The sequence below is a fragment of the Carcharodon carcharias genome, chromosome 6 (genome assembly GCF_017639515.1).
Source record: "Carcharodon carcharias isolate sCarCar2 chromosome 6, sCarCar2.pri, whole genome shotgun sequence".
Classification (NCBI taxonomy): Eukaryota; Metazoa; Chordata; class Chondrichthyes; order Lamniformes; family Lamnidae; genus Carcharodon; species Carcharodon carcharias.
Window position 1 is genome coordinate 88,187,900 of NC_054472.1, and position 23,550 is coordinate 88,211,449.

At 42.7% G+C, this 23,550-nt stretch overlaps 1 protein-coding gene across 5 annotated transcripts in view; it reads right to left on the bottom strand.

The window, feature by feature from the left end:
* LOC121279411 (centrosome and spindle pole-associated protein 1) overlaps positions 1–23,550 on the bottom strand; it is a 206,425-nt gene that overhangs the window by 148,325 nt on the left and 34,550 nt on the right. For 3 of the 5 annotated variants that reach the window (XM_041190635.1, XM_041190633.1, XM_041190632.1), the window contains exons 6-8: positions 6,405–6,503; positions 826–1,031; positions 252–347 (exon numbers count right to left, since the gene is read on the bottom strand). In XM_041190635.1, the coding sequence (XP_041046569.1) occupies positions 252–347; positions 826–1,031; positions 6,405–6,503 (401 nt within the window). The remainder of the gene's footprint in view (positions 1–251; positions 348–825; positions 1,032–6,404; positions 6,504–23,550) is intronic. The other 2 variants (XM_041190634.1, XM_041190636.1) reach the window with 2 other exon arrangements.

The window sequence follows — 23,550 nt, forward strand, 5'->3', positions numbered from 1 at the left end:
GTGGAGTCAAGGGCCAGTTCCCAGGCTTCTCCAGGTGCGAGGGGCAGGCACCCACTATTGTCAAAGTTGGTCACTACTTTATGACTGTAAAATTTGAGGAAAATCCATGACTTCTGGAAACCTTCTATCCCACAATGTAATTGGAAACCTTGGCACAACACAGGATCAATTCTGCTAAAAAAAGTTCTGCAATATGAACAGGGTGTATGAATATTGACATGGAAACGATTATTCTCTGAACGATTATTCACCTGTTTTCATTTCTCGGTCTCTGGAAGTAGCTGCCAGAATTTGGAAAGTTATTTTCATAACCATCTGACCTTCTGTCTGTTTGTGTCTGAACATGTCTGGAAAGGAATAATCCATAGTTTAAATACTTTGCAATGCCCTTTAATTGAAGAGACCAATGGCATATGGTACCATTGTAAAAGTGTTCGAAAACATATTGTTCCTGTACATTTATATTTGTTTGCGCTGACAGTAACACTGAAGTTAGTAGAAAACTAAACAGTAAAACAAAACAGCTTTTGCATGACTGTAGGGAATGCATATCACCAGTTATTTCAACACATGCCATAAACAGCAGTGCCATCCCAACAGCAGAATAAATGTGAAATAGTTTACAAGTGGCACAAGAGAGCCTCAAAAGACTATATTCAAAAAGCATGTCACTGTGATTGTGAATCAATTAATTTAATTAGAGCTAGTTGAGTGGTCATTTTGGTGCAATGTGATCATAAAAATTATCTACAATGAAAAAATGTAAAATCATCAACTTTTTCCATTTTTGCTTAGACTGTAACAATGCTTCATCAATATTATTACCTTCTCTGACCAATCTCAGGATCATCAGATTTGCGATATCTATTCTCTTCGCGTCGCTTTTGATTCAACAATTCCTCATAAGCCTCCATTGATGTATACGCATCTTTCCTGGAAGAGGCTGGTTCGTGTATGGGTGGATCAGGTGTTATGTGAGCAGCACCCTGAAAGCTGGTGTCATCTGAAGGATCAATATTCTCCTTATAATACTGGTTACAATTTTGAAATAAATCAATTAGTATCCAAGTAATTACATTGGTTCTAGAATTAAAATGCAAACAATTAAAATATTTGTATTAAACATTTTCTACATAGGATGCAATTAATGGTGATACATTAGAAATCATTTCATAACATTTCAGAAATCTGAACTGCCAGTAATAGAAATGGCTTGACAGCATATGAAGGAGAAATGAATAGGATAAGTTAATTGGGCAAGATGAAGTAAAGTGGGAGACCAGTGCGGGGCATCAACACTGGCATGAGCCTATTGGGTCAAATGGCCTGTTTCTGTACTGTTAGTACTATGTAATACTATTGACAAGTTCACTGTCTTAATATGGCAAGTAGTTGTGAACAATTGTTTTGCAGGAAAGTATACAGTGGTGACCCCAGATCTCAATATTATGAGATCACTGCACCTTCTGATACATATTAACAACCTGGACTTGGGTATATGGAGCATAATATCAAAGTTTGCAGATGATACAAAACTCAAAAACATAGCGAAGAGTGGGGAGAATAGCAGCAGAATTCAGGAGAATATAGACATACTGGTGAACTACCAATCTAGGGAAACACGAATAAAGCAATTTTTCAAAAATTCATTCAAGGGGTGTGGGTGTCGCTGGCTAGGCCAGCACTTATTGCCCTCGAGGTGATGGTGGTGAGCTGCCTTCTTGAACCGCTGCAGTCCATATGTTGTAGCTACACGCACAGTGCTGTTAGGGAGGGAGTTGCAGGATTTTGACCCAGCGGCAGAGAAGGAACAGCGATATATTTCCTAGTCGGGGTGATGAGTGACTTGGAGGGGAACATCTAGGTGGTGCCTTTTGCCCTTGTCCTTCTAGATGGTAGTGATTGTGGCTTTGGAAGGTGCTGTCTAAGGAGATTTGGTGAGTTCCTGCAATTCATCTTAAAGATGGTACACATTGCTGCCACAGTGCATCAGTGGTGGAGGGAGTGAATATTTGTGGATGGGGTGCCAATCAAGGGGGCTGCTTTGTCCTGGATGGTGTCAAGCTTCTTGAGTGTTGTTGGAGCTGCACTCATCCAGGCAAATGGAGAGTATTCCATCACATTCCTGACTTGTGCTTGTAGATGGTGGACAGGCTTTGGGGAGTCAGGAGGTGAGTTACGCACCACAGGACTCCTAGCCTCTGACCTGTTCTTGTAGCCACTATATAGCTCATCCAGTTCAGCTTCTGGTTAATGGTGACTCCCAGGAAGAGTTTTGGAAGGCAGAATGAGGGGAGGTGATAAAAACTAAATTATACCAATTTAAAGAGGGTGTAGGAATAAAAACCTGGAGGTTAATGTGCAAAAATCTTTGAAGGTTGCAGGACAAGTAGAGAAGGTTGTCCAAAATTAAAAGCATATGGAACCCTTGGCCTTATAGATAGTGCTAGAGTACAAAGTAAGGAAATTATGCTAAACCTTTATGGATCACTGGTTAGGCCTCAGCTGGAATAGTGTGTTCAATTCTGGGTACCACACTTTAGGATGTCAAAGCCTTGAAGAGGGTGCAGAGGAGGTTACACTGTAGGACAGAGTATAAATCAAGAAATAATGGGGGTATTGATTGGAAGGAAAGTACTGCAATAATCATGGGCAATTTTAATCTTTCATATAGATTGGACGAATCAAATTGTGAAGTCATCCTCCAGGCTACCTTTGCCAGAGTACAATCAGGACAGTTTCTTAGAACAATACATTCTGGAACCAACCAGGGAGCAGGCTGCTTTAGACCTAGTAATGTGCAATAATATTGGATTAATTAACGAATTCTAAAATAAAGAATCCTCTAGCTACAATGATCATAACATTATGAATATCACATTCAGTTTGAGGAAAAGAAATATGGGTTGAAAACTCATGTCTTGAATTTAAATAAAGGGAATTATAAGTGTATGAAGACAGAGTTGGCTAAAGAGAAGTGAGAAAATTGGTCAAAAGGTAAGAAGGTGGAAAAGCAGTAGCAGACATTTAAGGAGCTATTTCCAAACTCTCAATGAAGATATACTTCATTGAGACTTTAGAAGAAGGATGCACCATCCAGTTCAAACTAAGAAAATTAAGGGTAGCATCATATTGAAAGAAGTTCAGCGGTGGGCCAGAAGACTGGGAAAATTTTAAAAACCAGCAAAGAATGACTACACAAATAATAAAGAGGGAGAAATTTGAGCATAGGTGACCAAACCTTCTGAAAGTTAGAGCCACAGACGATAATCTTCAGATATTCGAGAGCCAGAAAACATAGACAACTTTTACAGACATATTTTTATTACAATTGCACACACTGAGGAAATCTTCAAATTTTTCCTCTCTAACCTTCCGGGCTTCCTTCACACACAATTAGGATTGTGAAAAATAACAACCCTGATACAAACCATTGATACATATCAAAGCTAGAATATGCTCAATGCTTAACTGGCTTTGACAGTCTTGCTCTTCCAGTGTGGAAAATCAGTGAAGTTAAGAAACAGATTGGTTTTACTTGAAAAGAAGTTATACCCATCTACTGAACAACAAATTTGCATCAGAGTACCTGTGCTCCAGAGGTCTTGTGGCATTCCTACCTCTGGGCCAGAAGCTCTGGGTTCAAGTCCCACTTCTTGACTTGATGGCCACAGGTGGTGTGTTAATAACATGGCCAAATAGGTTGATTATCAGCCTGTAAATCCTTCCAATACACCTGCTGGCAGGAAGTAAGAGCGGGAGAGTTTCCTGATCAGTCATACTGCAGAAGGCAATGGCAAACCACTGCAGTCCTTTGCCAAGCATAACAATGGACCAATTCAATGCAAATCCATGCTCGCGAATGCTTTCTTAAGGCATGGCACCTGAAGGAGGAAGACCACCTGTGTCCCAATATATTCTTACATTCCTGTTCTGTATTAAAACGTTTCCTCCCTTTCCAGACAGAGACCACAAGTTGGAGGGTCAGCTACGAGCGGGTGGGTTAGGATGCCAGAGAAAATGGTACAGAGCTAAAACCTCTGGAAACTACAAAAGAAATCTTGCAACGGTGCTGGAACGAATCACTGAACTTAACCCTCCTCCCTCCCAGTGCTGCTGTCTGCTCTCCAGTTCCCTCCCTCCTTCTGTAAAGCAGTTTGTGACAGAGGCTGCACCCAGCTGTTTATCTCCTACCAATGCGTGATTTAACAGGTCTCACAGGACAAGGAATGAGCCACATTCTGGTGTGTTAAAGAGCTACATGCGCTCACAAGCTGCTGTTTGGCCAACCCTAAATTAAAGTACAAGAGAAAACTAGCAAGAAATGAAAAAAAGACAGTAAAAGCTTGATAATTGTACAAAAAGGAAAAGAGTTGCTAAAGTCAGCACTGCTCCCTTCGAGGATACAACTGAGAAATTAATAAATGGGAAACAAGGAAATGGCAGAGACTTTGAACAAGTATTTTGTATCTGTCTTCACGCTAGGCACACAAAGCATCCCAGGAATAACAGAAAATTGAGATGCAAAAGAGACGGAAGAATTAAAACAACCACAGTCACTACAGAAGTAGTACAGGGAAAATTAATGGGACTAAAGGTTGACAAGTTCCCAGGACTTGATGGTCCGCATCCTTGGATCTTAAAAGTAGGTAGATGCATTGTTTGCAATCTTCCAAAATTCCTTGGATTCTGGAAAGATCCCAGTGGATTGCAAAACTGCAAATTTAACACCTAAATTCAAGAAAGGAAATTATAGGGCAGTTTGGGAAATGCTGAAATCCATTATTAAAGATGGAGTGGCAAGTCATTTAGAAAATAATAATACAATCAAGCAGTTAAAATGGTTTTGTGAAAGGGAAATCATGCTCGACTAATTTCTTAGAGTTCTTTGAGGATGTAAGAAGCAGGGTAGATAAAGGGGAACCGGTAGATGAGGCATATTTGGATTTCAAAAAGGCATTTTATAACATGCCACATAAAAGATTACTACACTAAGCAAGAGCTCATGGTGTTGGCATAATATATTAGCTTGGATTCAAGATTGGCTAATGAACAGGAAACGGAGTCAAGATAAGTGGGTCATTTTCAATATGGCAAACTGTAACTAGCAGTGTCACAGGGATCAGTGCTGGCCCCTCAACAATTTACTACCTATTTTAATAACTTGGATGAAGAGGCTGACTGTATTGCAGCCAAATTTGATGATATACAGATAGGCAGGAAAGCAAGTTGTGAGGAGAATACAAAGAATCTGCAAAGGGATATAGATAGGTTAAGAGTCCGCAAAAATATTTTGCAAATGGAGTATAATTTGGAAAAATATGAGGTTGTTCACTTTGGCAAGAAGAATAGAAATGCAGAATATTATTTAAAATGGAGAAAGACTGCAGAATCCTGCACTACAGAGGGATCTTGGTGCCCTTGTACACGAATCACAAGAAGTTAATATGCAGATACAGCAGGTAATTAGGAAGGCCAACATAAGCTGGCCTTTAATGCAAGGGGGAGTAGAGAATAAAAATAGTTAAGTATTGCTCCAACTATACAGGACATTGAGCACACTGCACCAAAAGTATTGTGTACAGTTTTGGTCTCCTGACTTTAGCAGGGACATACTTGCATAAGAAGCAGTTCAAAGAAGGTTCATTAGGCTGATTCCTGGAATGAAGGGGTTGTCTTATTAAAACATATATGATTCTGATGCGGTTTGACAGGATAGGTGCCAAGAGGATGTTTCCCCTCATGGGGGAAATCTATATTTAGGGAGTGCAGTTTAAAAAATGAGATCTCCCTTTTAAGACTGGGATAGAGAGAAATTTATTGAGGGTCATTAGTCTTTGCAATTCTCCTTCACAGAGAGCGGTGAAGGCTGGGTCACTGAGTATATTCAAGGTTGAATTAGACAGAATTTTGATCAATAAGAGAGTCAAGGGTTATTTGAGGAGGGGGTGGGGTGCAGGGGAGCTTGAGGCAGGGTGGAGGGACAAGCAGGAAAATAGATTTAAGCCACAATCAGATCAGCCATGATCTTACTGAATGACAGAGAGGCCAAATACTCTGGGGCCAAATGGTCTACTGCTGCTCCTACTTATGATTTTATAATCTTATGAAGTTGTTTTGAATGGGAATGTATTGCCTGAAGGGAAGCGTACTGAAAGCAGATTCATTCGTGCCTTTCAAAAGGGATTGGATGAATATTTTAAAAAGGAGAAAATCGCAGGCTATGGGGAGAAAAAGGATAAGTAGGACTAACTGGACAGCACTTTCAAGAGCCAGCACAGACAACGGTTCACATGGTCTGCTTTTCTGCTACCATAAACCATATTTTTTGATTTGATGTTAATGTTAACTCCCTGCCAGAATATCATGATTGTTTTTTTCTGGACTGAACAAAAAATTGTCACCTTTGGTAGCCACCTGCCATTTCTTCTTAATTGCTCATATTTGTCTTGCTCTCTAAGAAACTGATTGTACTCCCGGCTTCTTTCAGTTCTCAGTCTGTCCTGAAATAACATTCAAACCATGATTTAATGTATCAGCTAATTCAGAGAGATTAACGAAAAGCAGCATAACCGACCAATCACTGCAGATGTACAATCAGGATTTCAAGGTCATGGGGAAGTGAGCAAGATATTAGGTTGTATAGCTAGAACAGTTCAATTGTGGAAATCGTAAGACCTGCCTTATAAAAGGCTTTGGTGTTGCTGCACTTTGAACAGATTGTGCTTGCACAGGAACAGGAAAGTGAGCACATCCTGAGTGGGGCATAGCCAGAGTGGGTATTTGGAATTTGGTGCAAAGCGGGAACTGAACTGGTAAGTCTTTCTCTTTAATTTCTTTTAAATGTTTGTAAGCTCAGTAGTCTAGTTAAAAGGTTGGAACAGTAGTTGACTCAGCTGACTGTGCAACAGTTAACTATCAATCACCTGAAGCCTGATTAGGGCCTGAATAGGGGTTAATTACTATTTGAAGCTTAACTAGTGGAGAGTCAAGTCAGCTCTATTTAAGAAAGGGACTATCGAGAAGCACACTACAGTGTGCTTACACAGGAACAGGAGAGTGAGCACATCCTGAGTGGGGTATAGCCAGAGTGGGTATTCAGAGTGGGTGCAAAGCAGGAATTGAACTGCATAGGGGGCAAGGTGCTCTTAGCATTTTTTCCATGCTATCCAACTTCTTAAATCTTCAGAGCGTGCTGCAGCAGTTGAGGCTACAAGGGAAAGGAATCACTGGTATAAGGTAAGTGGGTAAGGTAATTACTACTTTAATCGCTTATAGTTTAAGGTCTTTTTGTGGTTTATAGTTTGTATACTCTACAGTAATGAGGTTCAGGAAAGAAGGGCCCTAGAGTAATTGGTTTAATTTAAAGGGATAAGTGATGGCAGAAGCACTCAGAGCCGTGGTGTGCTCCTCATGCTCCATTTGAGAAGCCAGGGACATTTCCAGTGCCCGGGACCAACATCTGTGCAGGAAGTGTGCCCAGCTGCAGCTCCTGGAAACTTGGGTTTCAGAGCTGGAACGGCGACTGGGGACACTGTGGAACATCCGCGAGTCTGACAGCATCGTGGTTAGCACGTTTAGAGAGGTGGTCACACTGCAGATGAAGGGACTTGAGGAAGGAAGGGAATGGGTGACCACCAGGCAGTCCAAGAGAAACAGGCAGGTAGTTCAGGAGTCCCCTGGGGTCCCACTCGCAAATTGATATTCCATTTTGGAGGCTGATGAGGGCACTGGTTCCTCCAGGGAGTGCAGACAGAGCGAAGCTTCTGGCACCATCTTCTGGCCTGTCTGTACAGGAGGGGAGGAAGGGAGAAACAACAATAGTAATAGGGGATTCTATAGTCAGGGGAACAGATAGGCACTACTGTGGCCGTCAACTTGACTCCAGGATGGTATGTTGCCTCCCTGGTGCCAGGGTCCCGGATGTCACTGGACGGCTGCAGGGCATCCTGAAGGGGGAGGGTGATAAGGCAGAGCTCATGGTACATGTTGGTACCAATGACATAGGTAGAAAGAGGGATGAGGTCTTGCATCAAGAATTCAGGGAGTTAGGCAGTAGACTAAAAAGCAAGACCTCTCGGGTTGTAATCTCTGGATTACTCCCAGTGACATGTGCTAGCAAGCTCAGAAATAAGAGAATAGCACAGATGAATACATGTCTTAAGAGTTGGTGCAGGAGGGAGTGTTTTAGATTCCTGGATCACTGGGACCTTTTCTGCGGAAGATGGGACCTGTACAGGCGGGACGGTCTACATCTGAACCAGTGCAGGACTAACATCCTTGCAGGCGGGTTTGCTAGTGCTGTTGGGAGGAGTTTAAACTCATTTGGCAGGGGGAGGGGACACAGAATGTTAGCAGAATAGGGACACATCATAATACAGTAAAACAATCAAGTCAGAGGGAATACAGCTGCCATAAGATTCAAGGAAATAAAGCAAGGCTGGATGGCCTCTGCTTTAATGCCAGGAGAATTACAGGTAAAACGGATGACTTAAGGGTGAGGATTGACACATGGAATTGTGATATAGTAGCCATCACTGAGACATGGTTGAGGGAAGGGCAGGATTGGTAATTCAACATTCTAAGATATAGAATCTTCAGGCGAGACAGGGGAGGGGGTAAAAGAGGAGGAGGCGTCGCATTATTAGTTAAGGAGACCATTACTGCAGTAAGGAGAGATGATATCTTGGAGGGGGCATCGAATGAAGCTTTGGGGGTAGAACTTAGGAATAAAAACAGGGGCAGCCACATTGTTAGGTGTTTATTACAGACCCCCAGATAGTGGGAAATTGAGGAGCAAATATGTGCACAATTTGTGGAGGTGTGTAAAAACAATAATAGGGTAATTATATTAGTTGATTTCAACTTTCCCAACATTAGTTGAGATAGACATAGTGTTAAGGGCTTGGATGGAGTGGATTTCTTGAAGTGTGTACAGGAGAACTTTTTAGATCAATATGTAGAGGGTCCAACGAGGGACGGTGCATTGCTGGACCTAATTCTGGGGAATGAAGCCAGACAGGTGGCTGAGGTGGTGGTGGGCAAGCATTTTAGTGATAGCGACCACAAGAGGGTACAGTTTAAGTTTGTAATGGACAAAGAAATAGACAAGTTGCAAAAAAATGTTTTGGATTGGGGAGAGTGGATTTTAGTAAAATAAGGCAGGATCTGGCCAAGGTAGACTGGGAACAGTTATTGTGGGGAAATCTACAGAGGAACAGTGGGGGGTGTTCAAAAATGAAATGGGGATGGTACAGGCCCAAATTTTTAATTCCTCTCTGGCCATGGGGGAGGTGCCAGAGGACTAGAGAACAGCTAATGTGGTTCCGCTATTTAAGAAGGGTTATGCAAGTAACTACAGGCCAGTGAGTCTCACGTCACTGGAAGGGAAACTATTGGAGAAATTTCTGAAGGAGAGAATCTATCTCCACTTGGAGAGGCAAGGTTTGATCAGGGATAGTCAGCATGGCTTTGTCAGAGGGAGGTCATGTCTAACAAATTTGATTGGATTTTTTCAGCAGGTAACCAGGTGTGTAGATGAGGGTAGTGCAGTTGATGTAGTTTATATGGATTTCAGCAAAGCCTTTAACAAGGTCCCACATGGGAGACTTATAAAGAAGGCAAAGGCACATGGGATACAGGGTAATTTTATAAGGTGAATTCAAAATTGGCTTAGTTGTAGGACGCAGAGGGTGATGACAGAAGGATGCTTTAGTGACTGGAAGTCAGTGTCCAGTGGAGTACCACAGGGATCTGTGCTCGGTCCCCTATTATTTGTCATTTATATAAACGACATAGATGACTATGTGGGGGGTAGGATTAGTAAGTTTGCTGATGACACAAAGATTGGCCGGGTGGTTAACAGTGAGGTTGAATGTCTTGGACTACAGGAAGATCTAGATGGGATGGTCAAATGGGCAGCTAAGTGGCAGATGGAATTTAACCCTGAAAAGTATGAGGTGATACACTTTGGAAGGAGTAATTTGACAAGGAAGTACTCAATGAACGGCATGGCACTAGGAAGTTCTAAGGAACAAAGGAACCTTGGCATGTGTGTCCATTGATATCTGAAGGCAGAGGGGTATGTAGTGGGGTGGTGAAAAAGGCATATGGGACGCTTGCCTTTGTCAGTCGAGGCATAGATTACAAAAGTAGGGAAGTCATGCTGGAGTTGTACAGAATGTTGGTGAGACCACAGCTGGAGTACTGGTCGCCACATTATAGGAAGGATGTGATTGCACTAGAGACGGTGCAGAAGAGATTCACCAGGATGGTGCCTGGGATGAAACATTTAAGTTGTGAAGAGAGGTGGATAGACTTGGGTTGTTTTCGTTGGAGCAGAGAACACTGAGGGGCGACCAGATCGAGGTGTACAAGATTGAGGGGCATGGACAGGGTGGATAGGGAGCAGCTGTTCCCCTTAGTTGAAGGGTCAGTCACAAGGGGACATAAGTTCAAGGTGAGGGGCAGGAGGTTTAGGGGGGATGTGAGGAAAAACTTTTTTACCCAGAGGGTGGTGACAGTGTGGAATGCACTGCCTGGAAGAGTGGTGGAGGCGGGTTGCCTCACATCCTTTAAAAAGTACCTGGATGAGCACTTAGCACGTCATAACATTCAAGGCTATGGGCCAAGTGCTGGTAAATGGAATTAGGTAGGTAGGTAGGTCAGGTGTTTCTCATGGATCGGTGCAAACTTGATGGGCCGAAGGGCCTCTTCTGCACTGTGATTCTGTGATACTGTCCAGTTTCATTCATACAGTATAGTCAGTAATATTGAGGCCCTGAGAAGATCCAGTGAGGCAAGTAGAATGATTCCTAGACTTAGGACTTTTAGATGGCAGAAAAGGCTCAAGGAACAGGGGCTTTTTCCATTGAAGAAGTGTAGGCTTTAAGGAGATATGGTAGAGGTTATTAAAAGGTGATGAAATTAATAGATTGTATTTGGTTGAATAGATTGCTTGAGGTAGGTAGGGAAGGAAAAACTAGAGAATATCAGAACAAAACATAAAACCAAAGTTAGAATGAAATGACAGGATGCATTTCTTTTCAGAGTCAGAGAATGTATTAACAAAAAAGAGTAGTCTCCTAGCCCAAGGTTATTCTCTGGCCGTATTGTGACTCCTAGGAGATCGCATGACTGGGGGAGGGTAGGAGAGAATTTGATGATGCATGGAGGCTGTACATGTAGGGTTAATAGACCAACTCATTTTATTTCTCTTGGAAATTATATTGGTCCTCCACCCACACACCCCCCACACACCCCCCAGCCCAGCCCCCCCCACACCCCTTCCCATCCCATATTCGAGTTGCATGAAATCAGCACAAAGAAATAAATTCTGCTCTTAGGCTAAGCTTCGTTACAGCACAGTTAACAAAGCGACAGGTGTGGGAAGCTTCATGACCTATGGTCCTGGGCACCTGAAAAAGAACTGAAGGTTTAGATGGAGGGGTAGCAGGGGGTAGGAGGAAGAAATATTATTGGACAGATTTCGTACACAAAATTCATCCAATTGGCAACTTGATATTCTGTAACAAATTTTATTTTTAGTACTATATGATCTGATGTTACTGAAACTAGGCAAAGCAAAAAAGATTTTCAAAGAAGTATTTTATTACTTAATTTCCTTTTTTTTTTGATAATTACTTCATTGACAGCCATCTCCTGATGGATAGTGTTTATGTATCCACTGATATTTGTTTATTATAAAAGCAAAAAACTGTGGATGCTGGAAATCCAAAACAAAAACAAAAATACCTGGAAAAACTCAGCAGGTCTGGCAGCATCTGCCAAGAGGAAAGCAGTTAACATTTCAAGTCCGAATGACCCTTCAACAGAACTAAGTAAAAATAGAAAAGAGGTGAAATATAAGCTGGTTTAGAGTGGGGGGGCGGGGGGGTGGGTGGAAGAGACAAGTAGAGCTGGATAGAGGGCCAGTGATAGGTGGAGATAACCAAAAGATGTCACAGGCAACAGAACAAAGAGGTCTTGAAGGTGGTGATATTATCTAAGGAATGTGCTAATTAAGGGTAGAAAGCAGGATAAGCAAGGTACAGATAGCCCTAGTGGGGGTGGGGTGGGTTGAAGGAATCGAAAAAGGCTAAAAGGTAGAGATAAAACAATGGATGGAAATACATTTAAAAATAATGGAAATAGGTGGGAAAAGAAATATATATATAAATTATTGGAACAAAAAAGTGGGGGGGGAAGAGAAATCGGAAAGGGGGTGGGGATGGAGGAGAGAGTTCATGATGTAAAATTGTTGAACTCAATATTCAGTCCGGAAGGCTGTAAAGTGCCTAGTTGGAAGATGAGGTGCTGTTCCTCCAGATTGCGTTGAGCTTCACTGGAACAATGCCAAGGACGGATATGTGGGCTTGAGAGCAGGGTGGAGTGTTGAAATGGCAAGCGACAGGGAGGTCTGGGTAATGCTTGCAGACAGACCGAAGGTGTTCTGCAAGGCGGTCACCCCGTCTGCGTTTGGTCTCTCCAATGTAGAGGAAACCGCATTGGGAGCAACGAATGCAGTAGACTAAATTGAGGGAAGTGCAAGTGAAACGCTGCTTTACTTCCCCTCTCCTCACCGTCCAAGGGCCCAAATGCTCCTTTCAAGTAAAGGGACAGGTGTTGCATCTTCTGCAGTTGCATGGGAAGGTGCCTTGGGAGGGGGTTGAGGTATAGGGGGTGATGGAGGAGTGGACCAGGGTGTCCCAGAGGGAACGATCCCTGCGGAATGCCGCCTGGGGGGGCTGAAGGGAAGTTGTGTTTGGTGGTGGCATCATGCTGGAGTTGGCAGAAATGGCGAAGGATGATCCTTTGAATGCAGAGGCTGGTGGGGTGATAAGAGGACAAGGGGGACCCTATCATGTTTCTGGGAGGGAGAGGAAGGTCTGAGGGCAGATGCGCGGGAGATGGGCCAGACATGTTTGAGGGCCCTGTCAACCACCATGGGTGGAAAACCTTGGTTAAGGAAGAAGGAAGACGTGTCAGAGGAACTGTTTTTGAAAGTGGCATCATCAGAACAGATGCGACGGAGGCGAAGGAACTCAGAGAATGGGATGGAGTCCTGACAGGAAGCGGGGTATGAGGATCTGTAGTCGAGGTAGCTGTGGGAGTCGGTAGGCTTTTAATGGATATTGGTGGACAGTCTATCACCAGAAATTGAGACAGAGAGGTCAAGGAAGGGAAGTGTTAGAGATAGACCATGTGAAAATGATGGAGGGGTGGAGATTGGAAGCAAAATTAATAAATTTTTCCAGGTCCAGACGAGAGCATGAAGCAGCACCAAAGTAATCATCGATGTACCAGAGAAAGAGTTGTGGGATGGGGCCGGAGTAGGACTGGAACAAGGAATGTTCCACATACCCCATAAAGAGACAGGCATAGCTGGGGCCTATGCGGGTACCCATAGCCACACCTTTTATTTGGAGGAAGTGAGAGGAGTTGAAGGAGAAATTGTTCAGTGTGAGAACAAGTTCAGCCAGACGGAGGAGAATAGTGGTGGATTGGGATTGTTCGGGCCTCTGTTCGAGGAAGAAGCGGAGAGCCGTCAGACCATCCCGGTGGGGGATGGAGGTGTCGAGGGATTGGACGTCCATGGTGAAGAGAAGGTGGTTGGGGCCAGGGAACTGGAAATTGTTGATATGATGTAGGGTGTCAGAGGAATCATGGATGTAGGTGGGAAGGGACTGGACAAGGGGAGAGAGAATGGGGTCCAGATTGCAAAAAGTGAGTTCCGTGGGGCAGGAACAGGCTGACACCATCGGTCTGCCGGGACAGTCCTGTTTGCGGATTTTTGGTAGAAGGTCAAAGCGGGCCGTCCAAGTTTGGGAGACTATCAGGTTGGAAGCTGTGGAAGGAAGATCTCCAGAGGAGATGAGGTCAGTAACGGTCCTGGAAACAATGGCTTGATGTTCAGTGGTGGGGTCATGGTCCAGGGGGAGGTAGGAGGAAGTGTCTGCGAGTTGACGCTCAGCATCTGCAAGGTAGAGGTCAGTGCGCCACTTAACAACAGCACCACCCTTGTTAGCGGGTTTGATGACAATGTCAGGGTTGGACCTGAGAGAACAGAGTGCAGCAAGTTCAGAGAGAGACAGGTTAGAGGGGGTGAGAGGAGCAGAGAAATTGAGACGACTAATGTCATACCAACGGTTCTCAATGAAAAGATCAAGAGCAGGTAAGAATCCAAAGGGAGGGGTCCAGGTGGAGGGAGAATATTGGTGGTGGGTATTCACCATACCTCCTGACCTTCCCCTATCCGACACTGAACGTTCAATGCTCAGCAAAGGACTTAGTTTCATACCCTTACGCCCTCATCTCAATGAATTTCGGTCTCGGCACGAAGCTGAACTCTTCTTCTGCCGCCTTCGTCTCCGTGGTCACTTCTCTGGGCAGGGTTCAACAGATCCTTTTACCCACATCCAATATTCTCCCTCTACATGGATCCCTCCCTCTGTATTCTAACCTGCTCTTGATCTTTTCATTGAGAACTGTCGACGTGTCATTAGTCATCTCAATTACTCTGCTCCTCTCACCCACTCTAACCTGTCCCTCTCTGAACTTGCTGCACTCCGTTCTCTCAGGTCCACCCCTGAAATTGTCATCAAACCCGCTAACAAGGGTGGTGCTGTTGTTGTCTGGCACACTGACCTCTACCTCGCAGAGGCTGAGCGTCAACTCGCAGACACTTCCTCCTACCTCCCCCTGGACCATTACCCCACCACTGAACATCAAGCCATTGTTTCCAGGACCGTTACTGACCTCATCTCCTCTGGAGATCTTTCTTCCACAGCTTCCAACCTGATAGTCTCCCAAGCTCGGATGGCCCGCTTCTACCTCCTACCCAAAATCCACAAACAGGACTGTCCCGGCAGACCGATGGTGTCAGCCTGTTCCTGCCCCACGCAACTCACTTCTTGCGATCTGGACTCCATTCTCTCTCCCCTTGTCCAGTCCCTTCCCACCTACATCCATGATTCCTCTGACACCCTACACCATATCAACAATTTCCAGTTCCCAGGCCCCAACCGCCTCTTCACCATGGACGTCCAATCCCTCTACACCTCCATCCCCCACCGGGATGGTCTGACGGCTCTCCGCTTCTTCCTCGAACAGAGGCCCGAACAATCCCCATCCACCACTCTCCTCTGCCTGGCTGAATTTGTTCTCACACTGAACAATTTCTCCTTCAACTCCTCTCACTTCCTCCAAATAAAAGGTGTGGCTATGGGTACCCGCATGGGCCCCAGCTATGCTTGTCTCTTTATGGGGTATGTGGAACATTCCTTGTTCCAGTCCTACTCCAGCCCCCTCCCACAACTCTTCCTCTGGTACATCGATGATTACTTCGGTGCTGCTTCATGCTCTCATCTGGACCTGGAAAAATTTATTAATCTGGCTTCCAATCTCCACCCCTCCATCATTTTCACACGGTCCATCTCTGACACTTCCCTTCCCTTCCTTGACGTCTCTGTCTCAATCTCTGGTGATAGACTGTCCACCAATATCCATTACAAGCCCCTAGCGACTCCCACAGCTACCTCGACTACAGCTCCTCACACCCTGCTTCCTGTAAGGACTCCCTCCCATTCTCTGAGTTCCTTCGCCTCCATCGCATCTGTTCTGATGATGCCACTTTCAAAAACAGTTCCTCTGACATGTCTTCCTTCTTCCTTAACCGAGGTTTTCCACCTAAGGTGGTTGACAGGGCCCTCAACCGTGTCCGTCCCATCTCCCGCGCATCCGCCCTCACACCATCCTCTCCCACCCAGAAACATGATAGGGTCCCCCTTGTCCTCACTTATCACCCCACCAGCCTCCGCATTCACAGGATCATCCTCCACCATTTCTGCCAACTCCAGCTTGATGCCACCACCAAACACATCTTCCCTTCACCCCCCCAGCGGCGTTCCACATGGATCATTCCCTCCGGGACACCCTGGTCCACTTCTCCATCACCCCAACCCCCTCCCACGGCACCTTCCCATGCAACTGCAGAAGGTGCAACACCTGTCCCTTTACTTCCCCTCTCCTCACCGTCCAAGAGCCCAAACGCTCCTTTCAAGTGAAGCAGCATTTCACTTGCACTTCACTCAATTTAGTCTACTGCATTCGTTGCTCCCAATGTGATTTCCGCTACATTGGAGAGACCAAACGCAGACTGGGTGACCGCTTTGCAGAACACCTTCGGTCTGTCTGCAAGCATTACCCAGACCTCCCTGTCACTTGCCATTTCAACACTCCACCCTGCTCTCATGCCCATATGTCCGTCCTTGGCCTGCTGCATTGTTCCAATGAAGCTCAACGCAATCTGGAGGAACAGCACCTCATCTTCCAACTAGGCACTCTACAGCCTTCCGGACTGAATATTGAGTTCAACAATGTTAGATCATGAACTCCCTCCTCCATTCCCACCCTCTTTCCAATCCCCCCCCCCCCTTTTTTTGTTCCAATAATTTATATATATATTTCTTTTCCCACCTATTTCCATTATTTTTAAATGTATTTCCATCCATTGTTTTATCTCTACCTTTTAGCCTTTTTTGATTCCATCTCCCTTCCACACCCCCACTAGGGCTATCTGTACCTTGCTTATCCTGCTTTCTACCCTTAATTAGCACATTCCTTAGATAATATCACCATCTTCAACACGTCTTTGTCCTTTTGTCTGTGACATCTCTTGGTTATCTCCACCTATCACTGGCCCTCTATCCAGCTCTACTTGTCTCTTCCACCCCACCTCCCGCTTAAACCAGCTTATATTTCAACTCTCTTCTATTTTTACTTAGTTCTGTTGAAGGGTTATTCAGACTCGAAACGTTAACTGTGTTCCTCTCCGCAGATGCTGCCAGACCTGCTGAGTTTTTCCAGGTATAGATATTTGTTTATTGCTTGGTGTTCAGATTTGCTTACTGTCTGTAAAAGGCTCATTCCACAAAAGTCCCATGATCACAAACCTCACATGCTGTCTCACAGACAGAATGGCCAGGATTAACAACTACCCTCAAAATGGTCTATCCAATGGCAATGAAACCAAATTTCCTTAGTTTTTTTAATGCCATCCTGCAAACACAGAGTAAAATCATGTAAGTTTATTTTTTTATTATTCGCTCACAGGACATGGGTCTCACTGGCTAGGCCAGCATTTAATTCCCATCTCTAATTGCCTTCTTGAACCACTGCAGTCCATATGGTGCAGGTACACGTACAGTGCTGTTATGAAGGGAGTTTCAGGATTTTGATCAACTACAGTGAAGGAACAGCAATAAAGTTCCAAGTCAGGAACTTGGTTTGTATTTGCTGTCCTTCTCCTTAAAAGTTAAATAATATATACAAGCTCTCAGACATAATAAGGTATTACAAATACGGTACTCAAAACTAATATAGAATCAATGCATCAAAAATATGTTTAGAATATATTTCTTGCACAGCTTAAACAGAAAAATGACTTTTTAAGTTAAAAAATGCTCTGTGTACTTTTACAGCACAATGTCCATTGCTGGTGCAATTTTCCAGTCTATCAATTTGTGATCCCTTGAGAGTTAAGCATATGCAGCTTTAAACAGAAAAATCATGCAAAAGCGTCAGACGTCAGTTGTCAATCATTGTCTCAATATTACACAATGCAAGGAGATTTTGCATGTCATGCTAATGAGTAACAGTTCAACAGTCCAGTTTCTCTCCTCTGGTGGCGTTTTGTCCATCTATAACTAAATTGGAATCTAAAACAAAGAAACTATCACTTGACTGACTTCACGTCAATCACTTGGCCTGGCCACCATTTTCTGTTCTCCATTTTGAATTTATGGTAAGGAAGGCAGTTTCCATGTTATCATGAGAACATAAGTATAAGCAGAGTAGCCTATATGGTCCCTTAAGCCTACTCGACCATTCAATAAGATCAGGGCTAATTTGATTGTCGACTTTACTTAACTCCACTTTACTGCCTGCCCCACTCCCCACCACCCCCTACACCACCCCTATAATCCGAGACTTCCTTGTAGATCAAAAATCTGTCTAACTCTGCCCTAGATATATTCAATGATCCAGGTTCCACTGCTCTCTGTGGAAGAGAATTGCAAAGACAAACAAGCCTCAGAGGAGAAAATCCTCCTTATCTCTGCCTTAAATGAAAGATCTCTTATTTTGGAACTGTCCCCCCGGTTCTCGATCCCCTCATGACAGGAAGCATCCTCTCAGCATCTATCCAGTCAAGCCCCCTCAGAATCTTATGTTTCAACAGGATCATCTCTCATTCTTCTAAAATCCAATGAGCACCCAACCTGCTCAACCTTTCCTTATAAGACAATCCCTTCACCCCAGGAATCAATTTGGTGAACCTTCTCTGAAGCGACTCCAATCCAAGTTGAGCACTGCTTATATAAGGAGACCAAAACTGTACAAAGTACTCCAGGTGCAATCTCACCAATGCCCTGTACCGTTGAAGGAAGAATTCCCTACTTTTCATACTCTCCTGGCAATAAAGGCCAAAATTCCATTTGTTTTCCTAATTAATTATTGAACCTGCATGCTAACTTTTTGTGATTCATGTAGAATGACACCCTGATCCCTCTGTTCCACACATGCAGCTGTCTCTTGTTTTAAATAATATTCTACTTTTCTATACTTCCCTCGAAAGTGGCAACCTCATATTTTCCCACATTATACTTCATCTGACAATTTTTGCCCATTCAATGTCCTTTTGCAGACTTTTTGAGCCAAATTTAATGGGAGATGACAGGGGTTTAGCCAGCCAGTTGCAGAGCCACCAGGAGCCCCATGTCACCTCCTTTCAGGAAGGTTCACCAAATTAAAAGCCTCTCAGGCATTTAACTGAGAAGTGCAGGCCTTCCTTGGGATCAAGGACCCAGGAGTGGAGATCCCATCGAGGGACCTTTTATTAATTCCCCAGTCTAATCTCCTAAGGAACCAACCCTCGATTTAACTACTCTCTTCCTTTTTACATATACTTGTAGAAGATTTTACTGTGTGCTTTTATATTTCTTACTAGTTTACTCTGTCTAACATTAGTCAGCTTTACTTGCATATTCCAACTGTCACGAAATATCATTCTTTTCATAGTATTATTGTGTGGTATTATAAAGTAGGCTTATGTTTATTTTTGTGTGTGTGGATGGTTCTGTCTGTGCAGCTGATTTAATTGAATTTGAGTCAAAAAGGCTGCAAGGTTGAAATTATCAAGAATGTTAGGTGTAAAAAGGGTATTTGAAATTTAATGAGTGAGCTAGGGTAAAGTCAGTAAGTAGCACGTGAATGAAATTTGCATTTTAAGGTAAGGAAAAAAGCTGTTGGATTTTCAAAGAAACATGATAAAGTTTTACCACTGACAGGATAAATAGGGCAACGTTATTATTTATTTTTCCCAAAAGGGAAATGGCCATATTGACGACATGAAAGATTTTTATAGGATGAGAAAAGTAAATTCCAAAGACATGTGGGAACAATGGGATTTACAGATTGAAGAGGAAGAAATATGTTTAAAGAAGGATGGAAAGTTGTATCAGGCGTGCCATGTAAGATCTAAAAGATACACCATGTGCAACAGACTTGGGGAAACAGCCTCTAGCCACTTTGCAGAAGTCTGCTGTTTTAGTAACCAAAGTTGTGTTAAAAGCCTTTTGAATTCCAGTGTCAAGTGGGTGCCTGTGGTGACCTTGCTGGATTGCCTATCTAAATTTAATATATTTTGGACTATTGTCTTAAAGGGGGTGTGTTATTGGGATTCAGGTTAATTAGGAATTTTGAGTTTGTTATTAAGTAATGGTGTAACTATAATCTTGAGTATGTGTTTTAATTATTTTTTGTTAATAAATGTTTAAATTTAATTTTTTAAATCTCTAAAGGTGTTAGTGGACTCATTACTTCTGAATTGAGTACACAAACCTTCTCGTAATAAATACAAATTGCAAAACCTTTGTGATAGCATGGCCAAGTTTCCCTGGTGGATTTGGTCAGTATGGCAAATATCACCTGCTGTCTCATAACATAACGTTCTATTGCTTTTTCATCATTCTTTGCTGGATTCTAAAATTTTCCCAGTCTTCTTGAACTTGGGGTGACAGTTTAAAAATAAGGGGTCACCCATTTAAGAAAGAGATGAGAAGAATTTATTTCTCTCTGAGTCATGAGTCTTTGGAACTCTCTTCCTCAAAAGGGTGGGGGAAGCAGAGTCTTTGAATATTTTTAAGGCAGAGCGAGATAGATTCTTGATAAACAAGGGGGTAAAAGGTTATCAGGGAGAAGCAGGAATGTGGAGTTGAGGTTACAATCAAATCAGCCATGATCTTATTGAATGGCAGAGCACGCTCGAGGGGCTGAGTGGCCTACTCCTGCTCTTAATTTATATGTATGTTTGTATGTTCTGGTCTATCACTCATCTTTGTAGCATTGTACTCCTTTTATTTCAATTGGATACCATCCTTAACTTCCGCACAGATGGTATGTTCTTATCGCAGGGACTCTTTCTCATTGGAGTATATCTTGGTTGAAAATTATGAAATATCTCCTTTAATATCTGCCACTGTGTTCCACCATCTTACCTTTTGACCTATTTTCACAGTCCACTGTAGCTGTCTTCATAAATTTATAATTGCCGTAAATTTAAATTTACGACATTAGTTTCAGATCCATGTTCCTCATCCTCAAAATGTAAAATTCTATCATGCTATGATCACTCATGCTCAGAGGATCCTGTTACATTATACCAAGTCTAAAATATCCTGAACCCTGTTTTTGTTCTTATTATTCATTCATGGGATATAGGTGTTACTGGCTCGGCCAGCATTTATTACCCATCCCTAACTGCCCTTGAGAAGGTGGTAGTAAGCTGCCTTCTTGAACCACTGCAGTCCATTTCATGTAGGTACACTCACAGTGCTATTAGGGAGGAAGTTCAAGGATTTTGACCCAGCTGCAGTGAAGGAATGGTATGTAGTTCCAAGTCAGGATGGAGTGAGGATTGGAGGGGAACTTCCAGGTGGTGGTGTCCCCATGTGTCTACTGTCCTTGTCCTTCTAGATGGAAGCAGTTGTGAACTTGTAAGGTGCAGTTTAAGGAAGCTTGGTGAGTTCGTGCAGTACATCTTATAGGTGGTACACACAGCTGCCACAGTGAATCAGTGGTGAAGGGAATGAATGTTTGTGGATGGGATGGCAATCAAGCAGGCTGCTTTGTCCTAGATAGTGTCAAGCTTCCTGAGTGTTGTTGGAGTTACCCTGATTCACGCTGGTTCCAAAATGTATTATTCTAATAAACTGTCCAGAATACACTCTATGAACTCATTCTCCAGGCTACCTTTGTCAATTTGATTTATCCAATCTATATGAAGATTAAAATCGCCCATCATTATCCCAGTACCTTTCTTACAAGCCCCCACTATTTCTTGATTTATACTCTGTCCAACAGTGTAGCTATTGTTAAGGGGCCTATAAACTACTCCCCCAGTGACTTCTTTCTTTTGCTACTTCTCATCTCCACTCAAATTGATTCTACTTCTTGATCTTTCAAGCCAAGATCATTTCTCACTACTGTGCTGATCTCAGCCTCTTTTTTTAAAAAACAGGGCTAGCCCACCTCCTCCTTTTCCTTTCTTCCTATCTTTCCAAAATGTCAAATACCTTTGAATATTCAGTTCCCAGCTTTGGTCACCTTAGAACCATGTCTCTGTAATGGCCATCATATCATACCCATTTTTTTCAATTTGTGAAAATTCAGTTTTGTTACTAATTCTACATGCATTCTAAATTCTAAAACACTAAAAAGAAAGCTTTTAATTGTCTTCTTAGTATTTTCCCCTATACATTAACTACTTCAGGATATCATATGAAATAGAAAGAGATGTGCAACTTGTCACAGCAGAAAACTCTGCTACTACCAGAATAACTTCAGCTGTGATTTACTACTATTTCCTGACTCTGTGATTTAAGCCAAACAGATGCACAAAGAGTGAAACATAATTAGCATGTGTGAGAAAATGGAAGATTCTAAAGTGGGACTTTAGAATCCCACTAATGCTACAGTCACAGCAGCCAGAGGGCATATTAACTACATAATCTCTTTGCAGTACTGTAGCTGATCTCCATAGTGTTATTCAAAAAAATCAGAACATGCACTCATCAGGAGGACAGTACATCAAGTGACATACATACTGAGGGAGAGTGGTGTGTAACTTGGCCTATACTCTGTTATTTACTTAAATAATGACATTGTGAAATAAATCCCAAGAACATTTCTCTACACATGCAAGGACAATTAGGCAATGTTTCCTATCACTAGGGAAACTCTCCTGTTTATAAATCTCCAGCTCCTCAACAAATTCAAGGGATACTAACAGGAAATTATATTTCAATAAGAAATATAACCATCACGTTTCAATATGTGATGCCTTAATTTAAAATATACATACAACATTCAAAATCTCATTGCTTTAACTAAAGATGAGATTTATCTTAATGAACGCTGAATACAAACGTCCTTGAATACATGGATACCAGTCAAATGTCTGCTGGTACTTAGATAGTAACCTCACTCTTGTGCATCTATAGGAGCACATTTTCCCCAACCCAGAAGAATGTCCCCTCCTGCAGGTGCTGTTTGTCTCACTTGTTACTACTCATTTGTTAACATTTGTTTTATCTAATTGAGGGTTGACCTGATCAAGGTCTTTAAGATTATAAGGGGATTTGTTCGGGTAAATGTGGAGAAAATGTTTCTGTTTAAGTGAATCCAAAACTAGGAATCATAAATATAAACAATCTCAAATCTCCAAAAGGAAATTTAGGACAATTCTTTCCTTGGAGAGTGGTTAGAATATGGAACTTCCTGCCACATACAGTAGTTGTGGAAATAGCACAGATGTATTTAAGGGGAAGCTAGATAAGTACATGAGGGAGAAAGGAATAGAAAGTTCTGCTGACAGAGTTAGAAAGAATAGGATTGGAAGAGATTCATATGAAGTTTTAACACAAGCATAGAGCAGTTGGGCCTAATGACCTGTTTCTACACTAAGTTCTAAGTAAAAAATATTGTTCAAGCCAGACAGTTAGGATAATTATGAAAATATTCAATTAAGTACTTAGAATTTTATGTGGATAGTTTTACATATCTAGGATGTAAAATATGCTGGACTGATGTGGTTGAGACAAGATTTCAACCTTGACAAAGCATCAACCATCTTCAGGAACTCGGCCAAATAGGAAATTTTAAAGGAGTAACAGAGTTTGGAGAATTCAATGTCATTGTGATTCAGGTGCCCAGCAAAGTGTTGGGAAGACATGAGAAAAATATATTTTTAAGGTTCATAAATGTATATGTCTAAACTGTCTAAATCACCTTGAAGCCTCTTAACATCCTTCTCACCACTCACATTCCATCAAGTTTCATGTCGTCAGCAAACTTGGAAATTTGCATTTGGTTCCCTCATCCAAATCATTGATATATATTGTGAATTGCTGGGGCCCAAGTACTGATCCCTGCGGTACCCCACTAGTCATCGCCTGTCACTCTGAAAAAGACCCATTTACTCCAACTGTTTCC